This window comes from Megalops cyprinoides, chromosome 5, assembly GCF_013368585.1.
Source record: "Megalops cyprinoides isolate fMegCyp1 chromosome 5, fMegCyp1.pri, whole genome shotgun sequence".
NCBI lineage: Eukaryota > Metazoa > Chordata > Actinopteri > Elopiformes > Megalopidae > Megalops > Megalops cyprinoides.
This window is the reverse complement of record NC_050587.1, coordinates 28,976,769-28,995,012: the sequence shown is the minus strand read 5'-3', so window position 1 is coordinate 28,995,012 and position 18,244 is coordinate 28,976,769. Positions and strand designations below refer to the sequence as shown.

Sequence of the window (18,244 nt, the reverse complement as noted above, 5' to 3'; positions counted from 1 at the left end):
ACAGACTATTCCTTATTTCGTTGCCATGTCCTTATGCGTTCATGCATCAGATCTGAGCATTACCGCTGATCTCCGGTGATTGGGAAGATGGTTCCAGCGACCCCTAACAGACAGTAATATATAATTTGAGGAATCAGGACATTGGGATGACGCATTTTGAACAACAAATTTCATCATCTCTCAATATATCTGAAAGTGAAAAGGGGCATTTTTCCCAATTCAGTCTGGAGTGTTGTATTAGGTTTTTAAATGAGCGCATAGTTACAAAATGTGTTAAAGAAACTAACTAAAAAACATGTCATTTCGTAATTACAATAATAATTATACTACGTATTCGGGTGTCATTTCAAATTTCTGGACTTGGACTGGTGATGAAACATAAAATCTAGTTTATCATAAAGCTGTATTACATTATATTATTAATTTGTCTATTAGACTGTACAATTCACAGCAACACATCTGTTGAGCTGGTTGTGTACATTTGAACTGCTCACTGGCTCTTTAATTATTTCAGGCTTGACTGTACGGCGCATGCGTACAAAAAATCGCTATTTCCCCCAACATGGCTGCGCGGGGCCATGTGCAGGACCCAAACGACAGGAGACTCAGACCTATTTACGGTAATGATTCATTGTCATCTGCAAATGAGAGTTTTTGTAGAGAGGTGGGTTTTGCGGCGAAATATATGAATCCCTGAGGGAGAGTGGCTTTGGTATCGGGTCTTGTCTTTGGGGTGTGGAGGGTCGCAAAATTCGGGGGGCCTAAGGCTCCAGCCTCGGACTCAGTTAGCTTGCCGGCTGCGCGGAATGTCATTGCCGCTTCATCGCGGTTGGAAGCTGTCCTCGTGTAATTATTGGAATGTGCAGCTAGCAAGGACTCTGTTGTCAGTTAGCTGAATGCATCGGACGCTCTATTGCAAACGTAAAAATAGCCCCTCTGGATAACCAGACAGACTGTTATGATCGGATTGTTAGCTACCCAACTTAGCTCGCTAGCGGGGGAATGCAGATGCAGGTGTTTAAGCGGGGCAAGGTGCACACTGGACCTGCTGTTTAGCGGTTTATTCAGCCAGTGTATCGCTTCCTGGAGATTGTAGCTAGCTAGCCACCAAGGAAGTGACTGAGAAGGTGTTGATATGCTGCTGTACTGTTAGTTAGGCTAAACGTTTTTGTTGACCTGTATGATAGCAAGCTAACAGATCCTGCACTGTTAGCTAGCTGCCTAGATAGCTACACATCACTAGCGCAGTGTCCAGGTGTTAGCGAAATAGTTAAGTGTGATTCGTCACCATCTCTTGCTTGCTGACTTGCAAGTTAGTTTATCAGTCACTGTCCGGGACAGACCCGTTGCTTTTCAAAGCAGTGTTTGTCAGTAACATTACTGAGGTTATCTGGGTATTGCTAGCTACAATACTTAAGCTGTCTTGCTACTTGTCGTTTCTTCATTTGAACCAACGTTGTCTGGTAATCGCACAGTAGCAGCTCGTTTGACAAGTAAGCTAAGCTTACTAGCTAGCTCGCTAGCTCTCTGGCTGAATTTAGCCGCTGTCCTGTCATTGATTCAGCTGTCGGCTGCCACATGCTTTGCTTGTTTGTTCTTGTTTGACCTTATCGCAAGAGGTGAAACTAGCCAGAAGTGTTGTTATTTGTATCTCAGTTTAACAACTTTTTAAACAACTTTAACTTTTAACAACTAGCGGCAGAACAGCCATGAGATTAATGGTATTGACTGGTAGGAGATTTTGTTAAGTATGTATGTTTCTAATTTAGCCACAAGTAATTGAGTAGCGTAGCAAGATCTGTTTCTCGTTGCTTATAACGATTTGAAGTTCTCGAAACTGTTGTGTTGAAGCACAGGCTTTCTACTGTTGCTGTCCGGAGTATCATTGTCTTGTGGTTGCAGGCGTATATCGCTTGTGGCCTCCTAATAGGGTTCATCCTCGTTTGCACCAAGAGTTAAAATACATTCTCGACGCTTTTCTATATACTTGGAAGTTGGACAGGTTATTTTTATCAATGAAGAAGTCACTTGTGATTATGTAGAGCAACCACACTTGCTGAAGGGATTACTGAACATAGGGTTGGCTGTAGGTATTATCTGACCTTGCCACAGACTTCAAATAACTGAGTGCAATGGGAGATAAACAGGTGAACAGAACCGGCGAGATTATAGTACATCGTGTTTTGCTTCTTTTTTTAGTGAATGCTGCAAGCCTCTAGATTTTGACTCCTTAAAATTCCCATGGAATGTTTCCACATGAAATATGCAGCATTTACCCATAAAGGATATTCTAGAGTTGTTGTGGATAGACACTATGGGTTTAACATTGCAGAAACACACAGAACATGATTAAAGAGAGGAAGCAATGTGTGTCATGGAAAGGTCCATGAAAGAGCTGAGCTTCAATGCTTACTGCACGCAGAGATGTGTTACTAGCTGGTGTTATATTCAGCTGGTGCAGGCATCACAGAACACAAACACAAGGGTAAAATAGTCTGGACGTCTGGCACGGGTAATTTTGGTGGCCAGCTGTCGTGAAGCACGACCCTGCATGCTGCTTTGGTTCACAGTCCTGTAGGCTCCCTCATGGGGGATGGTGACGTATTCATCTCTCACTTGATCTCTCTCTCCTCTCCCTTTCTCTTTCTCGATCTTCCCTCTGTTTCTTTATGCTGTCTTTCTGTCATATGGAGGATTGCAGCTGGTCCTGTCACTGATATGTTCCCAGGGAAGAATTCTTGTCTGGATGGCAGGGCGAATGCTGATTGGCCAGTGTTCAGACAAGCAGCAGTGGGGGGCATCCACTGCATCCATTGCCCAATGCATCAGTTCCACCACTGAAAAACTGCATTACTAACCTCATTTGTTTTCTGTTATTTTTAATTGATTTGAGCGGCATTGTGAAACATCTTGCTGATCGTTTCAGAGCACAGCATTTTGCTGAATTAATTCCTATATGTTTCTATAAAGAGGGAATATACTGCAGAAAGGAGAAAAGTTGTCTCTGTTGAGAAGGTCCTTGGATCACTGAAATGGAGTGATATGCTGCCTTTCTAGATTACCTTGACAATGGCAATAACAAGATGGCAATCCAGCAGGCCGACAAGTTGCTCAAGAAGCACAAGGATCTTCATTGTGCCAAGGTGGGTAGTTTTTAAAGGTTAACAGGAAGGGAACATATCAAGTGTTTGGGTGCTCATTAAATGACAGCGTGTATCTAAAGCAAAAGTTGGAATTACAAACATAAAACTTATTTTCGTCCCGAGATTTTCTCAGAAGCAGTGTCTCTTCTTCAGTGTCTGTGTTGTAAAGGCAAAATAAGCACTTTTAACGCATTTTCATAGTGTCTGTCTGTTTGCAACGGATTGCACTGGTTTGCTGCTGTAAATAATGTGGTACAATTTCTTGCTCTTGGCTCCAGTGCTGTACAGTTCATCCCAGACTCTGGGCTCTGCTGTTCTTACTGACTCTGTGCTGCTTGTTCCATGATCTGGGCTTCACTGCTGTGGCTAAGCCCTTTGCTTTTGTTGGGGCCTAGGTCCTGAAGGCCATTGGTCTGCAGCGCACTGGCAAGCAGGATGAGGCCTTCCTGTTGGCACAGGAAGTGGCCACGCTGGAGCCCACCGATGACAACTCACTTCAAGCACTCACCATACTGTACAGAGAGATGCACCGGCGTGAGTCACATACCTTAATGTTTGCTCTGTTTCTGGTGCTAGTATCTGTGTCAGTATATGTTGGTTTAGTTCTGATTGTTTAGCTGTTAAGGAAGCCCTCGTGGAGTTGTTGTTTTTGATGGGGGATACCCAGATGTTTTATTTTTGGGTGATGAATTAGATAAAGTTCCAGTTTCAATAGTGAGTGATTAACGAGTTAGCTGGTAACATTAAAGTGAATATAAGGTACTGCTGTTTAGTAGTGGTTAAATGTGAGAACATGGTACAGATCAGGTTTTTTTGTTAGCAGTTTAGGGTTCAGCTTTTGTGTCCAGGGATACTTCATGTGATTTAAGTAAGAGACAATGATTCTGAGCTGTGATTGGTCCAGGTAATGAACTGTCAGGTTCACATGCTGAGCCATACAGTTGTAGGCTATAGTCTCCATGTGTTGAGTCCTGAGAATCCTGGTGCTAAGCCCTGAAGATCCAAATGCCAAGCTGTAGGGTTCAGGTGTGGGGCAGTAGATTTCACTTGGTGATCTTCAGGATTTGCTTGGTGACCTTTAGGATTCAGGCGTTGAGATATAGGCTCCATATACTGAGTCGGTGTCTGTGATGTCCTCTCTGCAGCTGAGTTAGTGACAAAGCTCTATGAGGCAGCAGTGAGAAAGGTACCGAGCAGTGAAGAGTACCACTCTCACCTCTTCATGGCCTACGCTCGCGTTGGGGAGTACAAGAAGATGCAGCAGGTTAGTGAGACAACATTTGCTTTCCGCTCATTAGTCCATTATAGGCATTTAATTATCTAATTACTGCGCATGATTATCCATAATCATTTATTTCTACAATTATCTACAGTCAAAGTTATGCCATTTGGTTTGTGCTGTTAATAATGATTTTTTTTTTAATGTCAGATTGAAATAGTTGGAATGTCTGTCTTATGTTTTCACAGGCTGGAATGGCACTTTATAAGATTGTTCCCAAAAACCCATATTACTTCTGGTCTGTTATGAGCTTAGTGATGCAGGTAGGTCAGCCATTCACGAAATCACAACTTTTGTAAATTGAAATGTACACGTGATTTTTTTAGATATATTGTCACAGTGATGTTTATACCAGTTATATTTCATAAGCTCTTGGCTGTATGCTCTTTGGGTCCCTGCATATCCCAGGCCATCTCGGCGCAGGACGAGAAGCTGTCCCAGACGATGTTCCTGCCCCTGGCTGAGCGCATGGTGGAGAAGATGGTGAAGGAGGAGAAGATCGAGGCAGAAGCGGAGGTGGGGAGAGACTGCGTATGAAACACGCCTATGCGCACATATGCGTGCATGCACGCGCACACACGCACACACACACACAGGAATGCCCTGCAGCCTGCCCAGGCCTCACTCTGTGTTCACTGTGGTTGCTCCACAGGTACAGTTGTACTTCATGATCCTGGAGCGCCTGGGGAAGTACGTTGAGGCGCTGGAGGTGGTGCGAGGGCCACTGGGAGGTAAGAGGCGCTGGAGGCAACAGCTGCTGGAGATTCAGGGCTGTTAACTGTTTTAATCTGCAGTTCCAGTGACCATAAGGCCATGTGTTTTTGGCTGTGCAGAAGCAGATTTCTTGTTAGCTTATCTTGTGTGTAGTTGTGCCATTTGCCATGCTGTATCATTATCAAGTACAGTCACCTGTAGTCAGCCTGTCAGGTGTGGCTACAGATGATAGGCAAGTTTTGTCTTTACCACCTGGGACTTGGTTCTTTCTGGCATAGATGAGTAAACAGATGTTATTGGTAGTATACAACATGTGCTTGTGGGGTTTGCCAATTACAGTGGATCCAACCTCAGGACACCCTTGCTACACTGGTGACATTAGCAGTAGAGTAGAGTTTTCATACAGTGTCCTTTGTTACAGAGCAAGGTTGGTCTGTCACTGGTTTTTGTCAAGTTTGTCAGTGGTCATCCTGGGTCTGTGTCTGGGTTAAGTTCTTTGTAATTGTGCTTTATGGAGGTCTCATAGTGTAATAATAGAGGTGTCACGTGGAAACGAGAGGCTGTGAGTCAGTGTTTTTGTGCTGCTGGTTTGCACTCGTCTTTGCATAGTTTTAGCATCTTATCCATCTGGGTGGTTGTCCATCTGCATTTTTTCCTGTGCCTAGTAATGGCACTTGTCTGTGTCAAGTGATTAAAGGTCATGCAGTAACCTTTCCTCCTCCCACTACCCCCCAGAGAAACTGACCAGTGAACTGCAGAGCCGGGAGAACAAGTGCATGGTGCTTTACCGGCGCTTGGAACGCTGGCCAGAGTGCAATGCCCTGTCCCGCAAGCTGCTACTCAAGAAGTAAGCACCCCATACACACCAGAACACTCCCCAAGAATCACCCAACCCTCTTCCCAGATAGCCACAGTGTCCACTGTTTTTTTTTCCTTTTATAACACCACTGATCATCTTCTTAATTCATGAGTTGCATATGTCCAGTAAGACAAATAGGGAAGCTGAGGGTTGTGTAATATTTGGTGGAGGGAGAGGGCACCTTGGCAGTGCCTTTGTAGCATCACGGTTGGGTAGTCTTGCCTTATACCGTATATTAGGGTTATAATCTGTGCTGAGAATATGTTATAGGAACTTAGCATTTTCTTTGAGCTCAAAGTGTTTTGTGCCACACAGTATAATATGATTCACTTCACGCTCAGCAGGGAACGTTTGTATTCCTTTTTGTTCGTAGTCTGTCTCTCTCTCACTCACTCTCTCATATCGTTATTTAGATCTGTCTTGATAATCCGTAATGAAATGGTAATTGATGTAGCTGAGTGGCACTGATTGGTAGAATGCCAAACAAACACAGATAAGGATCAGGCCTGCTCTGCGAGCCATCACCGGTCTGTTCTGCTCTCCCGCTCTCTCCGCAGCCCGGATGACTGGCAGTTCTACATGTCCTATTTCGACTCCCTCTTTCACCTCATCGACCTGGCCTGGACCCCGCCCGCAGAAGGAGAGCAGTGAGTGCTCGCGTTGGTTTACAGCACAGGCCTGCTCTGGTAGAGTAGGGCTTGCTGTTATGCGTGTCGCCTTGCCTTCTTAGCACATCGGTGGATTTTGGAGGAATAAGTAACTGTCCAAAAAACGTGTGACAGCTGAGTGACGCAAAAGGCAAAGACGCGTGAAAAGCCACGTTTTCACTTGTTTTCACATTCCTCTCTCTCCTTCATTTGCACCTTTGACTGTTTTTCTTTCCTCACTCACTCTGTGTATGCTTTCCTCTTGCATTTTTGTTCTTTTTCCTGACTTTGGCACCTGTGACTCCCTCTGTGTCGTAGCTGCGTGGAGGGAGACGTTCAGAGTTCTGTGGCTCAGGCCATCAGCTTTGTAGAGGAGCGTTTGGCTGTGGAAGAGGGAAAGGAGTCCCGGCCACTGCGGGGACCTTACCTAGCCCGACTGGAGCTGATTCGCCGGTTAAGAGGGAGGGGCTGCCCAGAGGAGCTCCAGCTAGGTACACAGCTCCACTGTTGACCTTGCATTGCCCTGTCCCCATAAGGTTGTGGGTTCAGTCCCCAGCCGTGTAATACCAATGGCTGGGTACCTACTGCCACTATGCTTGCCTAATTAGCTTCGCTCTGTCTACAGGAGAGCCCCTGGAGCTCATGTTCCAGTACTTTGTGAAGTTTGGGGAGAAACCCTGCTGCATCACGGACCTAAAGATCTTCCTGGACCTCCTGATGCCAGATCAGCACGTGCAGGTGAGCACACTTGCAGGGTGACGCTTCAGTCTGGCAGCTCTCCTCAGAACACATACTGTACATGCTGCTTCCTCCACACCGCACTGCCAAAGCGTTGTGGAAACATTCTGAAAATGTCACGTACCGGTTTGGGAAATCAGTGTGGTCCTCCCCCTCAGTTTATCAACAAGCTGATGGAGGCCGTGCCGCTCGCCGTGTCGGAGGAGGACGGGGTGGCCCTGCCGGGGGACACGCGGGCGCTGCAGAGGCACCTGTGCGTGGCGCAGCTGAGCCGCTCCCTGGGCCTGCAGCACGCCCTGGACCCCGCCGGCAAGCTGGACCTCATCCGACAGCTCAAGGTCCACTACCGCCACGGCCTGCAGTTTGGTAAGCCGACGACCCCCACGGGGGGCCTTCCCTTAGGCTGCCTCTTTGCAGTTTTAATGGCACTGTTACTGAAGAGGAGAGAGAGGGGCTTATTGGTGGAGCTTATTGGTCAGGCTGGATCCTGGCTGAGCAAAACATCAGGTCATATGTGTGTGTGTGTGTCTGTGCAAATGTATATCTACATATGCCATTTTTTTTCTTAGATGCCCTTATTCAGGGCAGCTCACAAAGTTTACATTTTGTATGCACTGTCCACTCATACAGCTGGGATATCTACTGAAGCAAATCAGATTCAGTGCTTTGTATAAGGGTACAACCGGAGATCACCGGAAATGATCAGCTCTCTAGTCTAGTCCCTTAACCTTAATGCCACACTACTGACTCGCATTTAACATGAATAGTAATTTGAATGTTTGCCTCAGGAGTCAAGCATTTGAGTGGCCAGTGTGTCAGATGCCTGTACCTGTATGAGGATGTTTAAGGATGGTTTAAGTGCATTTTAATGGGTGTGCACTGCTCCTACATTCTTGTCGATTGTGCTGTAACACTTGGTACCATGCAGGATTGATCCTTTGAAGGCATCTGTGTGTTACTCTTTACCCACTGTCTGCCACCAGGAAAGTCATGTCTGAAGACAGAGCTGCAGTTCTCCGATATGTACTGCCTCATGGCTGCCCACGTCTATATTGACCTTTGGAGGGAAACTGGTGAGGCCTGTGGTTCTCTTTCTGTCTCACAGGAAGATTATCCTCATTACGATATGCTTCTTTCTATACACTGTGTTCGCCCCACAGACCCTCAGAGCTGATCCAGGATCAGCAAGCCCTTAACTTAAACCATTTTGTCTGATGGGTGGAAACTGGTCCAGAATCAATGTTTGAGGGGCAGAATTACACCATAGCACGTATAGCATTCTTATGTTAAAATTTGGTTTTAGCAATAGTGTGATCAAACCTTCCATTTATTAGCCCTGATTGATGTTGAACATTCCATTCATCTTAATTATGTTTCATAAGGTTCAGCCTGCCCCTGTCACCTATTGTGTTGGTCACTAAAGACACCCTGCTTCTGAAAGAAGTGGCAGCCCCTGACCTTGTCCCTTTTTGCGCTGCGCAGGGGACGAGGGCATGCTGTGGCAGTGCCTGGGCCTGCTGGAGGAAGGCCTGACTCACAGCTCCTCCAACGCCCAGTTCAAGCTGCTCCTCATCCTCCTCTTCTGTCGCCTGGGGGCCTTCGAACCCGTGGTGGACCTGTACTCCAGCCTGGACGCCAAGCATGTGCAGCACGACACCATCGGGTGAGTGGCAGCAAGGGGGTGTGGCATTGTTTCAGGAAGGCCACACTAGATTCCTGCTCTTGATTTTGATTGCAAAAATGTAGGGTAGCTTTGTACAGTTTTTAGTTTTTATATTACCTTACAGAAACAAGAAAGGAGTAAATGAGACCATTTTTCCTGAAGAAAAGTTTGTTTTTCCAGAGCAAAGACATCATGAACCACATAATTGGGCACTAATATGACAGGTCACTGTCACTCACCTGTCCCATCTCTCGCTCTCTGTGGGCAGGTACCTGTTGACCCGCTATGCAGAGTCCTTTGGCCACTTCGCAGCTGCCTCCCAGTCATGTAATTTCTCTCTCAGGTTTTTCCACTCGAACCAGAAAGATGTAAGTGCTTCTGTTCAAATTTTTTATTTTCCGCATTGAAAGGCACAGACGATGTCACTGCTTAGAATCAACTATTCATTCAACACTAATAGTCTTAACATTTTACAGTCTCTGACTGGTTTTTTAAACCAGATTTTAAAAATAATCTCCTTTTGACAAGTTTTTGACAACTCCAGGTTGACTTAAATAAGTCTCTTTTTTCAAATGCCATTCATGCATATTTCTTTTGTAATTGCCCAAGCAAGCCTGTTTTTATGTTTGGGTTCCATTTTTTAAGCGGGCGCATTCTCTTCCTTTCAGACCTCAGAATATATCATTCAAGCTTATAAGTATGGTGCATTTGAGAAAATCCCGGAGTTCATCGCCTTCAGGAGCCGGCTGAATCGCTCGCTGCACTTCGCCCAGGTGCGCACGGAGCGGATGCTGCTGGACCTCCTCATGGAAGCGGACATGTGAGCCCTGCGACTCGCGCCTGGGACCCTGGGCAGTCCACACCCACACACCTGTCATCCGTACACGTTCACAACTGCACAACTGCACACCGCCCTTTTGTGTCTGAACAGAATTAAGCCTGCACGCTTGAACGTTATGGCAAGCAGCAGGGCTTGTAACCTGAAAGGTTGCTGGTTCACTTCCCCAGTGGGATACTGCTATTGTACCTTTGAACAGGGTCCTTACATTTAAGTATCTACATGTTGAGAGAAATATCATGTAAAACAGAAGCCATGGAACTTGCTCTGAATTAGAGTGTCTGCCTAGTAGAGTAACGTAATGTGTATGCAGCAGTGTGGTGTGGTGATAAGGAGCAGAGCTTTTAACCTAAAGGTTGCTGGTTCGATTCCCCACTGGGGCACTGCTGCTGTCCCCTTGGGCAAAGTGCTTAACTCACAATTGCCTCAGTAAATATCCAGCTGTATAAATGGCTGAAATTGTAACCTGTGTAAGTTGCTCTGGATAGGAGCATCTGCTAAATGACAATAGCGTAATTTTTATACGTTTACTTTTACGTCTGCATGCCTGGACATGCAGGCTTTTCACATCTGTAAGCATTGACCTCTGTGTACATGGATATCTGTCCATACTTACATCTGTGACTGTTCACCTTTGTGCACGTGTATTCATATGCATTGAAATGTGATTAGTTGGTTGATCACATTTGCTGGATGTACAATCTGCAGTTTAGATTTGTAGTCATAGCTTTATAGTTTTTGCAGTGTAGTACCAGAATTTGCAATGCAGCTTTTGAATCTGAATCGCTTTGTGTCTGTCTGTGTCTGTGATGCTACCCTGGGCCCACACAGATCGTCCAGCCTCGAGGACAATGTGAAGTCCATGGGCCTGTGTCCTGAGGAGGACGACATCCCCTGGGCGGACATGAGGGACAACCGGGACCTTACTGTGCTCACCAGCTGGGACCCCAAGGACAGGTAGGGGCTGCTCCTGTCCTTGAATGCATTGACGGTGTTCCTGTGCCTGATCGGAAAGGCTGATCCATTCATTTGTATCGCATCATTTATCCATTTGGTAGTGTGGAAAAGCAGATTGGAAACTGGGCTTGTAACCAAAAGTATGTACTGTAGGCTTGAATTCTGGATTGGATGCTGGCATTGTACCCTTGAGCAGTACACTTAACCTGAATTGCTTCAGTAATTATCCTGCTGTGTAAATGGTGATGTGTCAACTGTAAGCTATTTAGCTCCCTATGATATGGGTGCCTGCTAAGAAAATGAAGAATAAGAATAACAATTAGAGAGGTGAAGTTTCAGGAGTAACTTTACATGTAATTGTGTTGTTTTCTGTCTTCTTGGATATAAGTAATGCAGATCTATATTGGAGCATTTGATAAAGGTACACTACTGTAAGTTATGTTGTGCTAACGTACGTGTATTTAGTATGGTTGAGGTGTAGCGTATGTTTGCATCCATAGCATCCACAGATTGAGTTAGGCATAGGAATTCAAATGCTTTACGAAGGCTAGCAGTAACACAGATATGTATTTTGGTATTTGATGGCAGGTATGGTGTTGTGAGTTACCGTAATAGTATACACATATTCACATGTATGTGTGTCACCCACCAGGCAGCTCTCAGAGGAGCACAGGAGACAGTCCTTGGAGGAGGAGTCTGCGTGGCTGAAGGTGCGGTCCCTCACGCTGCGCCTGATTGGCTCCCTGGCCTTACTGGGCCACTCCCCTGCACCCCGCAACTCGGAGAAGACGGCTGAGAATGGCGTGGCAGTGAAACCAGACACACTGCGCCCCCTGCTGGCCCAGCTGGATACTGCACTGCACAACGCAGCCCAGTTCACAGAAAAGGGCATCCAGGTACACCGCCCCCTGCTTTTCTCTGTCTGCACAAAGAAACCTTCTCTTCTCTTATTACAGATATCATTTATCACGTCATTCAGACGCATGACTTAGCATTTGTGACAAGCCCTCCCATTCATGTCAAACTGAATGGGTGGGCCAGTTTGAATGGAGCACCGTATCAGGGGGCACTTTATTAAAAGAGGATGTTGATGATGTAATTGTCAGTGATGTGACTCGCCTTCCCCACTGCTGCAGTACCCACTACTTGGCCCGCCCTCCACTCGTCTGGTGCCCGCCCTGGCCAGCGGAAGCTGCCAGTGCCAGGCCACTGCCTTCCAATTAGCTGCCCACCTGCAGGAGCTGGATGCAACGGGCCTGGGTGAGTGAGGGAGAGATGGAGGGATGAAGACAGTCGAGGAGCGGAGGGATGGGTGGTGAGGGAGACTGACTGTCAAGTTAACTTACTGCCCGTTCTCTTTTTTTGCAGAAGATGCATCAGAGGTCCAAACGCAAATAGAGAATAGTTTCAAATCTTTAATAGCGCAGCTACAAGGTAGGTCGAGTGATTGGGGTGTAGATGTTTTTTGCGCAAAATCAGCTGGTCTAACTGGGGATGTGTTAATTACTCATAGATACGTCTTTACACTTTTATTATAGTTCATAATATTGTTTTTGGACCAGGATGAATTCATTTAGGTGGCAAATAGACTGTGTGAAGTATTATAAAGTTGTAATACCTGAATAGAGGGCACACCATGCTCTGTGCTGTCTGTCTGAATTCAGTCTTTTCATAAATAAAGTTGTTGGCCACATAGGAAAGTACAAAGAGAATGCCTCTTCTCTGTTTCATGTTCCCAAATGTATATTTTAGTGAACATGTTTTGATGTAATGGCTCTTATTTGCTGTCTCATTAGATAGAAATATCTAGAAGTTCATTTAAGTATATGGTTCACGAAGTCCCTTAGATCAAAATGTTGTCTTGAGCACATTCATTAAAGTACATATTTGAGAGCATTAAAAATATAATATTCTCTAAAATGTGGGCATTTTTTTCTAACTTGTCTTCCTACTATGACACACACACATTGAATCTGTGTGTATGTATGCATATAATACATGTTGTGTACATCTATGTACTTATTCGCTTATGAACATCAAAGGAAAATGTTCATAATACATAAAATGTGTTTGGTTTGCGTGTGAATGAATTTTATTTTTCTCTGAAAATTTGTGGTTTTTTCCCCACTTTTCAACCCCATTAAGGAAAGCGGCTTCATCAGTAAGCCTAGAGAGACTTTAAGCTGATAGCAGCCAGAATGCTTTATCATTCCTTTATCCCCAGTAAGCTCTATGCTTTTCTTTCTTTTCTTTCTGTTTGCTCTTCCAGAGATGTTTAATAAATGCAAAGGCGATCTGTTGGAGGTGAATGACAGTCAGTGTAAGACCCAGCCATCACTATTAGAAAACCTAGTCTTCTTTGTTGAGGTGAGCTGTCCCCATGTTTGAATGATTCCACACTAATCTCCTTCAGCAGATTATTGCTTTCTGAATCAAAGCTTGTGATCATTTCAAACGACAGAGATAGAGGCAGACATATTCACAAAACAACATGCAATAACACAGTCGTAATATGTAGCGCCGTCTTATCTGAGGTCGCCCTGCTTTCCCATCCACAGACCGTCTGTGTGGTCCTGTGGGTGTCTAGTTACTGTGGTAACGTCCTTCGGCCGCTAAAGTCCAGCTTACAGAAGAAGAAGAAGAAGAAAAAGGAGACCAATACAGCCACGGTAAACTGACAGAACTGGTAATGGAAGTTTTCTTTACCCAGATGGGGGTAAATTTGTGATCCGGTTTGGACTGGGTTACAGATTTACCTTAATGATTTTCATTGACATCTTGTGGACCTTCACCAAATTTCTGGAGAATAAGTTCTCCCTTCCTTTTCTTTGTTAACGTGTGTGTCCAGAAAAACGCTCTTAATAAGTGCCCTTAGTGTGCTGAGCTTACTTTTACATAAAAATGTATTTGGAATGAGTTTGGTTTGTCACTACTGTTTATAAAGCTAGTTCCAGCCTACCAAGCATTTTCCCTGGATATTATTTTTCTCAGTGAACCACCCTAGGTGTCTTTGAACTAAATTCATTTACTGCTTGTATGGCCTTTGAAGGTAAAAGTGTTTAGTACTGATAATTGCTCCTCTGATCCAGCCCGCAGTGTTCAGTGTGTACCAGGAGTACATGGGCAGTCTGCAGGCGTTAATCACCCAGGTCGTGGACCACATCAAGGGACTGGAGGCCAGTCTGATTGCACTGAAACTGGGGGGTCTGTCACTGGAAGGACGAGCACTTTCAGAGGTATGTATAGTGTGTGTGTGTGTGTGTGTGTACGAGTGTGTCCTCATACTTCTTTTTAAAACATCCACTCTCTGTAGAGCTCATAAATTTCTGGACAGCTTTATGTGAAAATGTGCTATTACAAACCTGGAAACTCAAGGTTGTGGTTTTTTTGGATCATGGAAAGTTGAGCAATTTTTCATAGTTTGCTCTGTAATTTTTTTTTTTTTTTACCACAATCTGCCTGTGAATGAGAGCTTTCAGTGGGGTGTTTGGTAGTGCCTGTTGTCATGGCTACAATAGAATTCAGCTTTATTCACCCATAGGATGTTGAATTATCAAGTGGTACCCATTGAGATCACTAGCTGCTATTTGCAAATCAGATGTAAACCAAATTTTTTGCCTTACAAAATCCTGCCAAATTAAATGCGATTAAAATATTTACTGATGGAAGCTGTGATGAGAGTGCAAGGAGAAGGTTGCACAGTCAAATGCTCTTGTATCTGTGAGCAAGGTACTTTACCTGTATAGCTGCAGTGAATATCCAGCTATAAATGAGTAATACAGTAGTACAGTAGTACACAGTGTAAGCCATTTTAGAAAGGGGTGTCTGGTAAGCAATGAAAAGAATTATGAGTGCCTTACAAATGTAGTTTAAAGGTAGTCTGAGTGATTGTGGGAGTTGGCAAGCCAGATTTCCCTCTGGGATGCGTGTTTGATATTTCTAATTCTCTGATTGCAAAAGACTACATACAAAGCTAACAGTAATGATAATAAGACAAGTGCTTCTATGACTAGTAGCCCAACTAATAAATGCAGTCATAATTATGGGTAGAATAACAAGGATTTAAGAATTTGAGGAGGATTATTGCAGTCCGTTAAAATGCTTTTCGGCATCATAATGTCCTTGTTAAAAATGGAATTAAAAACCTGCAGTTCTGCAGGTAATTTAAAAAGCAAGGCAATCATATTCTGTTCTCCAGTTTTCCCTTTGTTGTACTGCCCCCTAGTGGCAGCCTCTCAGCCATTGCAACAGCATGAGTCTGACAGCCTCACAGACACCTTTTAGCAGCTAGTGAGTTAGAAGTGGCCTACCTTTACAACTGCAAGTTAGGTTATCTCAGACATGTTGGGCAGAGCACTGTTTGCTCCGCATCAGGATTTTGCATAGTGTGGGAGAAGGCAGACAGGATCTCAGGGAGGAAGAGGTGCGAATGCAGATGTGTTTCTTGCTCACTTCCTTACAGTGTGAAAGAGGAAGAGTAATGCTGGAGAGTAAGAGTGCACATGTGATGCCTACTGTGGTAATGTGTGCTTCAACACATTTGACTTCAAAAAGCAAAATACTTAATACGAAGTATACAAAATCCCATAACTGTGATATCTTGCAAATATTATCATATTTAAGGTGAAAATATGATTCGATGATTCATGTGAACTAATTGTTAATTATTCAAAATTGTTATTAGGAATTGATTCATTAATTAATGAAACCTGTAATAAACATGCTGAGCATATTTTGTTTTTGCGTAAACCGTAAAATCATTCTTTTACATTGCAAACATTTCTAAGTTATGTTTCAAATATATAGAGACTGAAATTAATTCAGAACATACCTAAATAAACTACCTGTGATTTACAAGTGCACTCATAATTATATACCACAGACTCTCCTTATGCCACTGTAATAAAGCTTTTTAACAGGATAGTGAAATTAATATATTTAAGCAAACCGAAATCGTGTCGGTTCCTTATTTATGGTCCATATCTCTGTTGCAGTTTCAGTGTGCACTTCACCACAGGGGTTACATTCATAGTCACACAGCACACCTTTCCAAAAAGAGACATAAAATTTTCTAGTCTGCTGTGTAAAGTCCAGGTTTCTCTTCCAAGAACATGTCAAATCCAGCTCTTTTCCAGACTCAGCACTGTCCATTTCTGGATGCAGCAGGACATGGCTTTGATCCCCACCTGGGGCCCACTAGTTAAAACTGCCTGTCAGCTTAAAAGTAGGCTGTGTGGAAATGATCAGATGGCCATGGAATTGTGTCATGGAACTTGGCGCTCTTCAGTTACACTGTATGGTCCTTGTCGTTATAAGATTTCAAAGTCGTTTCTTTCTGGAACAGTTTTTCTTTTGAATGAGACGTTAACCTGGGCCCTGACTCACTCTGGTACTAGGAAGGGTATTACACAGGGGGGTCGCATTTATCTGGACCAAAGTCCCATCCCAGCCTGTAATCCCTCTAAAAGTCTCTCTGTTGAGTTCTCTTAAATGAATCCTGGCCTTTACACTTGTAATGATCTGTGGTGAGCTTGCTGGTATACAGACACACACACACACACACACACACACACACACACACACATTCCCTCTAAAGCAGTTTGTGAACCTTGAAAGGAGCAAAAAGTACTATAAAAATCCAGCAAAAAATTACAACTGTAAGGTGATCAGACAAATTCATATGCTTTATATGATAATGAACCTGCCTCTTCAGTTTTGTATCAGCCTTAATTACAGAGAACAGACAAACATCACTGGAGCTTGCAAGTAAATGCATAGAAATGTCTAGCAAAAGACAGACAGGAGTTGAGGGCTGTCAAATGTGAATTCAAAAGCTGCCTATCCATAAAGCATCATGACAGCATTAGGACAGTCGGTGAGTCAAAACACAGGCTGTCATGTATCCTCAGACCATTCATTTCTTCCCTTTGAAAGCCACACTGCCAATAAGGGCACTGTACTGTAATTACATCTCACTGTTGCATAGAGGGAAAAAAGGGGGGCATTTTCCACATACATTACAGCTCAAAGCAACTAAAGGAAGCCTTTTACCAACTAAAGAATACCAGCTTTGCTTTCATATTTCAGTAAGGACTTTCTGGCAGCATGCTTTTTACAGCACTGAGTTATAATGTCTGCAGAGTACCATTCACCTTTATAAAAAGCTGACCTCCCACACCCCAGGTAGTTGAACATACTCTGTCAGCCATCTAACGGCAAAAAAGCCTTTTAGCAGTGTATACATAAAAACATAGAAATTTCGTAGTTTGAATGAACCTAAAGCCAGGAATTAATAGTGCAAGCACAGTTTAAGGTAATTCTCCTAAATTTAACTTCCAGTAGCCAATTAGCAGAAAACAAGGTCTGTCAAGTAATTTCCTTGGGATAATTTCCATGTCTTTGTTTTATGCTAGCTAATATGTGAAGGGCCTACTGCTACTCCATTTTGGAAGTCACGCTCTTGAATATATTTTCTGATCGATTTTTTTCCAGAATAAGAAAAATAACAGCTTCTGTTCTAACATGGTCAGAGTGGGCAAACATCATGCATAAGCAATCGCAGATGTTTTAAGGGATGAATGTAGATATGGCTTCCTCATTTATCTTTCATTGTTCTGTCAGAGGGTACTTTGACACACAGCCAGATATTACAGATGTGCTCATGTTTAAGCACATCGTGGATGTTCTTTCCCTTCGTGCCCTCTCTCGTACCCCCGTTCTGAGCTCCAGAAAATGCTGATTCAAGCGAGAGGAATGTTTGCTCTGTCACTGTTTTGGGTGTTTCGCCTTTAAGGCAAGTGGAGAAAAGGGGCTTGGTGACTTTGGCTGTAAAAGGTAAAGGAATGTAGTGCAGGAGAGTCATGGTTGGCGGGCAATCCAGGGGATTGCGTAGCCTGTCAGCTGTAGGTGAATGACTTGCCGGGCAGAGGCGGAGAACTAGTGTGGTTAACACCCCTGTAATTCTTTAAAGCCATAGGGAGTCAAGACCTCAGTTTAACATCTCATTCAGTGACCCTGTCACTGCACATGGGGCATGGGACTTGCATGGGACCTACTGAAGAAAGAGTGCCCCCTACTGGCTCACCAGCCCCACTTGCAGAATATCATTTTCCTTTTGTGTTAGAAGATGCAACTGCTCACGTTCTTAAGTTTTTGTTGTTTGTTTGTGCGTGTGTGCGACAGGAGGAGGGGACGTTCGTTAAGTCAGCGATGGAGAAGGTGCAGAGCAGCTACCTGCGGTCGATGCAGGAGCTGGGAGAGCTGCTAAGGAAGAGAGCAGAGACAATGAGGAGCCTCAAGATCTGAACCCCATCCCCTCACCCACCTCACTCTCCATGCGCCCCTCTTTATCTGCTGCTATCTCTGTAATCCTTTCCTCTCTTGCTCTACCTCTGTAGTTTTCTTTA

The 18,244-nt window shown here is 44.2% G+C and overlaps 1 protein-coding gene across 1 annotated transcript; it reads left to right on the top strand.

Moving 5' to 3' along the window:
- The first annotated feature begins 557 nt into the window (after nucleotides 1–557).
- naa25 (N-alpha-acetyltransferase 25, NatB auxiliary subunit) lies at nucleotides 558–18,236 on the top strand. The gene is made up of 24 exons (XM_036529087.1): nucleotides 558–620; nucleotides 3,058–3,143; nucleotides 3,539–3,677; nucleotides 4,289–4,407; nucleotides 4,611–4,685; nucleotides 4,831–4,938; nucleotides 5,075–5,153; nucleotides 5,872–5,983; nucleotides 6,553–6,642; nucleotides 6,961–7,133; nucleotides 7,268–7,380; nucleotides 7,539–7,746; nucleotides 8,364–8,453; nucleotides 8,863–9,043; nucleotides 9,312–9,411; nucleotides 9,712–9,863; nucleotides 10,713–10,838; nucleotides 11,491–11,734; nucleotides 11,975–12,098; nucleotides 12,207–12,272; nucleotides 13,108–13,205; nucleotides 13,397–13,507; nucleotides 13,928–14,074; nucleotides 18,021–18,236. Exons 1-24 carry the CDS (start codon nucleotides 563–565, stop codon nucleotides 18,141–18,143), a joined length of 2,922 nt encoding a protein of 973 aa, XP_036384980.1. The 5' UTR covers nucleotides 558–562; the 3' UTR covers nucleotides 18,144–18,236.
- Nucleotides 18,237–18,244: the final 8 nt, after the last annotated feature.